This window comes from Watersipora subatra, chromosome 7 (genome assembly GCF_963576615.1).
Source record: "Watersipora subatra chromosome 7, tzWatSuba1.1, whole genome shotgun sequence".
In the NCBI taxonomy this organism is placed as follows: Eukaryota; Metazoa; Bryozoa; class Gymnolaemata; order Cheilostomatida; family Watersiporidae; genus Watersipora; species Watersipora subatra.
In genome coordinates this window covers 19,053,029-19,063,019 of record NC_088714.1, presented here as the reverse complement: position 1 = coordinate 19,063,019, position 9,991 = coordinate 19,053,029, and the positions used below count along the sequence as shown (strand labels likewise).

Sequence of the window (9,991 nt, the reverse complement as noted above, 5' to 3'; positions counted from 1 at the left end):
CATGAATCTTGCTATTGCATTCAAATTATTTTTGTCTAGCACCACTAGTTAGATATCTTTATTTAAACATTATTTATAAAAACATCATGAAATTAGGCAACTCATTAAAATGAACTGGCAGTCAAACAGTTTCCCAAAGTTGACAGATTGCTGACAGATAACAGATTTCTAAAAGACTCCCTGGTTTGTACTTCAATTGTACTGCCTTTGTTGTAGCTGATAGGTTGTCAATTTTTTTAGAAGCTATGCTGATTTGTGTGTTTGTAAATGCGTATTTAACTCAGGTGCTCAATTTTATTTCCCATTCTCTATACTCTAGATAGGTGGGGACCTGCCAGTGTGCAGACCACCCTACATGAGCCGATTTGAGAGACAGTATTTCAAGGCTGGATGGCCTGCGTGTCACCATCGGTGACTTTTTCTGAGTATTTAATCCCAACCTGTTGTTCACAGGTTATGGCTATGACCGCTCAACTTCACTAATCGAAACGATCACCAATTACTTTTGCGGCCAGTTCTACTGTGAGCCCTGTAAGAAAGCTTGGGATATAAACAGCTCACATCCACGCGATTTTCAGTGATACGAAGTCAAAATGAAATTAAGCTCACTTAATACATGCGTTTGTTACATGCTGACTTTTTATATTTCCATTTTGATCTACTTCCAGGATCTTGTCAGCTGGATTCTTGGGAAAAAAATGAGAAGAGTAGCTCTGAATGTTCTACAAATATTAAGAAGCAAAACTAGGATACCGATTTGTCAATATCGGTATTTCTGTTCTTCACTCTACCATTCTTTAAAAATCTATGGACAAGAGATCAATAGCAGTTGTCTATTATCTAATTCTAACTCGCATCACTATCATAAGCACAATCAGAGTCGCAACACTCACAACGCAAATGGACTTATAGGTAAAATAACTCTAGGGTCTGCAATCGTCGCTGGATTACTCGTGTTCTGGAAGACCAAACCTATCCAGGCTGCTGAAAATGAACAGAGTCGAAAAGTTAATCTTCTACTTCAGTGCTGTCGGATGAATGATTTGGAATCCGTGAGAAAACTGATTAAAGATGGGGTAGGTTTCTAGTTTCATCTTTTAGTAATTTTGACATCTGAGGACTTAGATTACTTGATATCTGTAAAATAGTCATACAAAGATAGATAGAAGTACTAGCTCAAGAACTATTTGAGCATTGCTGTTCGATGCTGAAGTTGCAGCTTCGTTCATAGGTGTCTGTCATCATGAAGTCTTGTCACATTTCTTAGTAGCTTTTGCAGAAGGGCAAAAAAAGCTTGTGGAGCCGATAATTTTTGGTTATTCTTACAGGTAGATGTGAATGCGAAACATGAACTAGGTTGGTCACCGCTGATGGTGGCAGCCATGAATAATCACTATACAGTAGTCAAGTTATTGCTGGAAGCTAAAGCCAACCCAAATCTCGCTGACAGCTATTCACATGCAGGTAGATTTCTTATCATTAACTGGCTGAATAAATGCTCACCTATAAAATTTATATACTTCGGGACACTTTTGATTGTAACTGAATAATTATTGGCTTTTGTTAGCAAGAGTGTCTATGGAATCAGGGCTAGCACGCAACCAAGTGCAAAAAGCTAGAGATGATGAATTTTCTCCTTTGCTTTCCGGCAGTGACTTCAGGTGGGATAATCTATTGCCTTATGCAGACATCTTGATTTTTTGTTAGTTTCTGAGATATCAATAGGTTATTTGTGTGGTAATCATATTCAATTGTACTCAAATCGCTATTCCTATGGACCAAAAACTGTAGCTCTTTGCTGTCATTCAAAATGCTCATAATAGCTGCATAATAAACTGCTGATTTTGGAGTTGTTTTCTCACAAAAACATACCATTGGTCATAGGGAGACAACTCTATGTGAACTTGTCTTAATGTTCCTGCAGAGGATCAACTGCCCTGCACTACGCCGCCTTAGTTGACAACCTTGACATTATGACAGCTCTGATACAAGCTGGCGCCGACCCCTTCATTGTTAATGCTCAGGGGTTCAAACCGTCACAATTCGCTGCTACGACTCGCTTGCCAATGTTCAAGGTAATTTGAAGTGAACTGTACGCTCAACTTTGCCTCTTGGTTTGCAATGACTCAATCATAAGTTCTATCTAGTAATCCATATTTATATTGGCACACTTTAAGCATTGAAAGGATTAAAACTGTTACTTGTTTCATTTGTTCTCACATTTTTTCACCTTGATGTATCTAGAAATGGGAGGAAGAGTTTGAGTCAACTAGAAAGGAAAGGGAGGCGGAATTGAGACGAAGATTTCCTCTTGAAAAAAGATTGAAGGAAAGGCTGGTTGGACAGGAAGGAGCCATTAATGTTGTCTCATCAGGTTGGTTAGATAACTCTGTCCGCGTTCAGATGATCTTAGTTTAATTGATATATCTTCAGTTTAATAGATATATCTTGGTTTAACAGATACATCTTGGTTTACCTGATACATCTTGGTTTAACTGATATATCTTGGTTTAACTGACATATCTTAGCTTAACTGATATATCTTGGTTTAACTGACATGTCTTAGCTTAACTGATATATCTTGCTTTAACAGATACATCTTGGTTTAACTGATATATCTTGGTTTAACTGACATATCTTAGCTTAACTGATATATCTTGGTTTAACTGACATGTCTTAGCTTAACTGATATATCTTGCTTTAACAGATATATCTTGGTTTAACTGATATATCTTGGTTTAACTGATATACATGTATCTTGGTTTAACTGAGACCTCTTTTACTTGGCTCCGCGTAACTCTGTTTACAATATTTTACACTAGCTCTCACTATTTTGGATTTTACTCACTATACATTGAATTTTCATGAAAAAAGTATATTACATAATATAAATTACTCAGTTTCCATTGACATCTATGTCTAGCTTCATTTTTTCACTCTGCGCAGATGAAAGTCCATAGTTTGTGGTTAGCTTACATTTTTAAACTGACAAGTTTAAAAACTCTAGGAAGTAAATGTGGTTTTTTCAAGTTTGTTACAAATCCAGTGAATTGGCAGCATGGATTTATTTGTGCAGCGGTTTACATGGAGGTGTATCTGTTAGCAAAATGCTCTATTGTTCTTAGCTTGACAAACTGTTTGCATTTTGTGCATCGGAAGCTTATTAACTACACAAACGCAGATATCATTACCGAATTACGGTAGTCTTTGAATGAGATATATGTATCTCATTTTATTAGTAACTAGTACGCTGGTAGTCCCGTGTGCCGTGAAAGATCGACGCGTGTCATAAATGTGTGCACAAGTATTTCTGGAGGTTTTTACGAGGCTGCTCAGTTGGGAGACTCTTGGTTGCCAATCCAGATATATGAGGTCAATTCCCGTGGGATGCACTTTTTTTCTAACGCCACGGAATGTCTTCGAACAAACGATATGGACATAGCTCTTATTATAGTAAAGATTTAATTACCAAATCATGCAGTAGTTTGGCTAATTATAGTCACTGGTATCCTGGCAGTCTAATATGCAGTGAGAGATCATCAGGTGAGATAACTATACTTACATTATTCTACAATGCTGGAAGGGGGACATGGTGTTAGAGTGTCGGTCTACCGAGCTGAATCTTGTGAGTTCAAAGAAGTACTGAAGTACAGTAATACGAGTAAACATACCTGAAGTACATTAATACGAGTAAACATACCTGAAGTACAGTAATACGAGTAAACATACCTGAAGTACAGTAATACGAGTAAACATACCTGAAGTACAGTAATACGAGTAAACATACCTGAAGTACATTAATACGAGTAAATATACCTGAAGTACATTAATACGAGTAAACATACCTGAAGTACAGTAATACGAGTAAACATACCTGAAGTACAGTAATATGAGTAAACATACCTGAAGTACAGTAATACGAGTAAACTCTAACATGTAATGCTGCTCATCAGTTTTTGCTCAGGCTATGACGATTGAGGGATGGAAATAACTAAATTCTTAGGTAAAGGTATTAACTAATTTGCATTTTTTTAAACCAACCCAAAATTGTGTGTATGCTCTGATTGCATGGCTCTGTAGTATTGGTATTTTTATAAACACTGCTAACTGTTTTAAAGCGTGATAAATTCTTTCCAAAAATTTTCTGCTATTCTCTAAATTTTCGTAAGCTTATCGATTATCCTGATTTTCATATTGAGTAACAAATAATTTTCAAATGACTGCAGATTAAAACGTACTGGTGTCATTTTTTTCTAATTATAAAAGTGTCACCCAACTATGTTAAAAATTATTTGGCAGTGCGGTTGACAGGCATGCTTCCTATTTTGTATTTTGCAACATATTTTGATGGTGGGATGAATGTGGTAAATGGAAGATGCAAATTGCTAAGAATAGCTGGCATTTGATAGTGTTTTACACGATTACAACAAAAGTTTAATTCGTAAACATCTAAAATGCTCTCTATTGTCTAATTTTTATATGGCTTGTTTTCAATCCTCACCATGTTTTTCATATTTTTTTATTCACTAGCAGAAATACCTGGTGTCACCCGGGTCACTTCTATGAAATGATATTCGCATGTTGTTTTCAACTTTATTCATCAATCGCATCAAATTCTACAATAATTTTTAACACAATCCACCATTTAATCGGTCTATAAAATTATAATTTCTAATGACAACATTTATAACAATATTTTAAAATGTTAATCTAAGACAATACCTCCTTATGGAAATATTCTTTGTTTTTTCTCCGTGTGCATACGTAAATGAATAGATTCTTTGGCTTTTCGATTCTTGGGCATCTGACATACAACTAACCTTAGGATCGGCTGCATCAGAGAGTGTTTGTCCTTAAGGCTTGCATGTATTGATGGACATGGCTAAACTAACCCTAATGGGGAATTGTAATCTTTTGAACTTACAATGTAAATGGAGCATCTGAAGGGATAAGAGGAATTCTTTGAATAAGTACATCTGTTCCTTGCTCACATTTAGTGTAAATATCGAAGTCTGAGGTACAAATATTGGGCAGCTTTCTATATTATCATTTTTCATGTTGGAAGAATATATAATTAATATATAATATTAATATTATATTAATATATAATACTAGAAATTCCACTGTCATACAGCCCACAACCAAAGTGATATTGGAAAAAAGAAAGGGTACTGATGGCTGAGAAATGCAATATTAGCAGTCAAATGGCACTGCAGTGCAATAGGATAACTGCAATGGTAGCTGTAATGTACTGGGTGTGGGTGTCATAATATAAAACAAACAGCAATAATGAAAGGAAAATATTATATGTTTATATCTCTCCCCCAGCAATAGGAGAAATGCAATATTGGCCAATATTAGAAGTAAAATGCACTGATATTATTAGAATAACCAATATTATTAATATAGTACAAAAGTAAATGCACAATTTTGTTTACATTTAAAAACGTCATAGCTAACAATATCAAGAAGTATCAAAAAGAATACCCAAACTTGGTAATAGTAATACAGTAATAATAGAAAACCAATGCACAATTTTGCAGCGATCTTTAACAGAAAGCAAGTATGAGCATTAATGCGTCTGAAAGTTTTCTGCAAATTGGAGCAAAATAAAAAAAGGCTCTCGTCATAAAGGGACATTGTAGTTCAGCCCTAGCTTGTACATAAGTTGTAAAGAATTTCGGCTAACGTTTTAAATAATGAAGCCTTCGGTGATTAAACAAAAACATAAGCGATAAACTGTGTACCACAATTTCGTACCTATAAATCGGTCAACGCCTCAAACGGTCTACGTTTATTACAGAAACCTTCGAATAAATTATATTACAAGTAAACAATGCCATAGACTGGTGAAATGTGCACGTTATTTTTTCGCGAAATGCGCACAACTTCATCGTTCTATTCTCTGTCGACCGTCATTTCAATTTCCGGTCTTAACTTTTATTAAACTAAGCTTTTCAAGCGTTTTGTGACGACTTTCGTCTTAATAAATCTGTCTATTTGTTTATAATCCGATCAGATGGGTAAGTTTTCTTTGAGATTTTCGATAATTTACAAAGACTTGGTAACATATTTAAATAGGCCTATATGTGTTTTGTATCGTTATTATACTTTAACTAATCTACAAAACGATGGTCAAATTTGTTGATGAAATTTTCAAACAAGGGTTTGTCTCATTGTTGATGAATAATCTTCATAAGTTGTGTGCACATGCATTTATCATAAAAACTCCCTATAACTTCGCATCCGCTCGTTTGGTCGTGGGATTAATATAATATTAACATTTATACATGTAATAATATATGTTGTAATTACGTGCATTACTGCTTGAGTGTTTTATTTAAATCATACAATCGTAATATAAATTATTATGATTACTGTAAATTGATATGTCCTAAGCCACCAGAGAGCCGCTAACCCAGCCCATCTTACACCTTAATATATTTACACCTTCCTTACCAGTGTAGAAGTTTCCTATCAAATGTTTGATTTTAATTCTATTTCTGTGACCTAAGTTATAGTGGCGACTTCATGAGGAGTGGCACTGACTGCAAAGTGCTACAATCAGTGAACTAGCGTCAGCTCTCTTTTTACAGCCTGTAAATTGTAAACTGTAGAATATATGTTGTGAGTTACTTTGTGTAAAAACAAACAGAGTCTATAAGTAGATATATGGTTTAACTTTTCGCTTTACCTAAAAATAACTTTCTAGACTAGATTGCTTGCCGATCTATTTGAGAACAAGGAAAGCGCGATAAGGAGCTCTTGCAATTAAAACAATTTTTGTAAATGCCCTTCATTTATGTAGCCTTTGATATCCAGAAGGTTAGCCCAGCAATGCTTGTTTCTCAAATACTGTCAATTTACAAATACTTTCAGTTTAAAAGGCTTGAAGTCGATATCAATTTGGAACTGTTGTCAAATTGATATTGAGTTAACCTCTCCCTGTGTCAGGTGTGGTAGAACTGCCGCTAGTAACATTCTGCACTTACGAAGCGAAAGTAGTAAGGGTCACTGTCTCACACAAATTAGAACCAACCTTCGGATAAAAGACCAAATTTTAAATATTTTTCTGATGTCGTACATTGAGTTATGCATTTGTATAAGAGATAGAAAAGTGATGGGGATGCTTTTGATTGCAGCTGTACGCAGAAAGGAGAATGGTTGGTTTGATGATAATCATCCCCTAGTTATGCTGTTCCTTGGCTCCTCAGGTATTGGTAAAACAGAGCTGGCCAAGCAGTTGGCCAGTTACCTGCATGGCGAGAAAAAGGAAGCCTTCATTCGCATCGACATGTCTGAATACCAAAGTAAGCATGAGGTATGGCCTTAGGCTATATGCTGTTGTATCCATATTCAATACTCATGCGCTGATTACTTAGGCTGGTACATACTGTATCGCAGTATGTCGGGTTGTCCTTTAGGTGATTATTCGTAAACTGTGTGCACCATACACTGTTGGCATCACCGCAGCAACACAGACGTGTCGGAAAACATTGCAGCAGCTATCAAACGTTTCCCATATTTCGCTATGCATTCACGACAGCCTGTGCAATGTGCACTATTCTCGCGGCGGTGATAGGCTGTGGCGGGTTGTTCGATCTATATTTTCCTTAGTGATAGTAGCTGCTGGACTAGTATCTGATCGTTTTAACGATTTCATTGTATAACACGATCGATATGCCGCAATGTGAATGTGGATGCCATGAAACCTCTATTAGAACACCACCTTTATATAAAAGCCACCTCTAATAGAACACCACTACAGGAAAACGGTGAAAAAATACAGCGCCATCCTTTAATTGAATGTCGCCTCTAATTGATTGACACTTTGTCATGCTTTACAAACCCATAATAGAAAATGATGAGTAGAAAAGTGTCCACAAAATGGTACTAACAAATTGATAACTCGGTTCCATCTATAACAATTAATCTTTTTGTTGCTGCCATAGTGATATTGCCCTGGTTTTAGTGACGCTGTACCTGAGAAGATTGATTGGTACAATAATCAGAACCACACTCTTATTCGAAGTCACTAAGGTCTAAACCTGATCCGTTGTCTTTAGAATCGTTCATAATGTGGTTTACAATCTGACCTGAAAACTTCAAAGTGTTTTAATGAATGATGGGAACACTCTTGAGGAACACCGTACGACGTAGTAGCAGCCATTGTTATGGCGTGTCAAAGTCCGTTTTTTAATGCCAAAGCTTCATGGTTTTTTTCTAAAACGTTGAAAGCAACATTATCAAAATTATTAATAACTGTATCTGATTAATATCTTGTTAGTCAAAGTACAGTCATACTTCGACTTACGAGCTTAATGCGTTCTGAGACTGAGCTCGTATGTCAATTTACTCGCATGTTGGTGCAATTTATTTATATATAGAACAATTAAATATATATTGATTGGTTTCCATACTCTAATAAATGCAAATAAAACACTCAAAACAAGATACTGTAACAGAAAGAACATGTTGGTTATTGTCCTAACTTACATAAGTTTTTAAAAAGCAACAAATAAAGCATAATGCAAGAAAATGTGATTAAATAAAATGTAAAGTTAAATACATACAATAGCAGCTAACCCTAGCATTTGCCAGAGAGGGAGATATCCTAGGGAGTTATAGAGAGTTATCCTTCATTATAACAGTTGACTTTGATAAATTTGGATTTTATCAGAGTCTTAAAAGACAAACTTAGAAGCAGACCTAAAAGCAAACTTTCATGTTTAACTTAACGTAATTAAAATTTCTTCGGCGTTCATAGTTTTAAGTTTCTCGCTAGTTAGCTAGTTTTTCCTTTGTTTCGCTTTCACGTCTAGCCGGCCGTTTTAAGATAAACCTATCTAAGGACGTTTGCCTTTGTCGCCCATTCAACATGTTGCGATTAGGACGAACACAGGTGTCGTCACAAACGGTTAATGTACGACCACTAGCCAACTTGTCCGAATGTTTATAGTTTTGATAGATAGCACCGGCCTTTTCACATAGCGTCGTTCAGTTACGCTGTCACCGGCAAATTGTTGATCTTTTATCCAATGCCTGAGCAGTCTCTCCATCAGCGGTCGTGAAGATCGCTGCGCCGTTTAGAAACTATGGTTAATCATTTTGCGAACTAAATAAATGCCCTGAATATAATCCTTCTGTTTGATAATTGTGGATGTATTTCTGTCATATTGCTGAGCTAGCTCAATCACGCATACACATTTCGCATATTTTTTCAATAATTTTCCGTTTAATAATTGTTATAATTTGCTTTTTCTTTGCATTTCATCTTTCATTTTTCTGGCAAACTTTCGGTCTACGCACAGTACTTTTCATTCACATAATTCTGCACTGAAAATCGCGCACAAAAAACACGGTACGAAAGTATAACCTGAGCAGTTTAAAAATACAGAGTGATGCTGTTCTCATAAAACACCTCCGGCATACTTCGCAACTGACTCACGTGCTCGTATCTCAAACATGGGTCGTATGTTAGTGCTAAAACGTGCTTAAAAGCTGGCTCGTATCTCAAGTTTCTCGTACGTTGGAGCACTCGTAAGTTGAAGTATTACTGTAGTTGCTTGTTTAATTCGGGCCGATACTTCGCCATATATGAAAAACAGTTGAGCAAAAATGCTGAGGATGACTAGAGATAAAAAATGCTAGTGGATTGATGGTGCAAAATATAAGTGACATTGACATCTCATTTTTTTTTAATTCATCTCAAAATTCTGATGAATTAGTCGAATAATACGGCGCCGCTCTCTATTTAATCGTCATCTCTAATACAACACCACTAAAGAGAAAGGGTCGAAAAATACAGCGCCATGGCGTTCAAATAGAGATTTTATAGCATATGTAAATGTAAATATATTGAAGAACAGTGTCTCACACGTTTGCTTAGCTGGTTATGTGGTAGCAGACTTGTCCATGCACACATGTGCAGCACAAAAAAATACTTAATTTGAAAGAGTAAGCTCATGAAAGAAGTATTTCAAAGCGTAGA

The 9,991-nt window shown here is 35.9% G+C and overlaps 1 protein-coding gene across 2 annotated transcripts in view; it reads left to right on the top strand.

The window, feature by feature from the left end:
- Positions 1 to 673: 673 nt before the first annotated feature.
- LOC137401055 (mitochondrial disaggregase-like) overlaps positions 674 to 9,991 on the top strand; it is a 42,343-nt gene continuing 33,025 nt past the window's right edge. The window contains exons 1-6 of one of the 2 annotated variants that reach the window (XM_068087403.1): positions 674 to 1,076; positions 1,329 to 1,464; positions 1,568 to 1,661; positions 1,925 to 2,075; positions 2,245 to 2,374; positions 7,143 to 7,321. In XM_068087403.1, the coding sequence (XP_067943504.1) occupies positions 699 to 1,076; positions 1,329 to 1,464; positions 1,568 to 1,661; positions 1,925 to 2,075; positions 2,245 to 2,374; positions 7,143 to 7,321 (1,068 nt within the window). In that variant the 5' untranslated portion in view covers positions 674 to 698. Of the gene's footprint in view, positions 1,081 to 1,328; positions 1,465 to 1,567; positions 1,662 to 1,924; positions 2,076 to 2,244; positions 2,375 to 7,142; positions 7,322 to 9,991 lie in introns of both variants that reach the window. The other variant, XM_068087404.1, reaches the window with a different exon arrangement.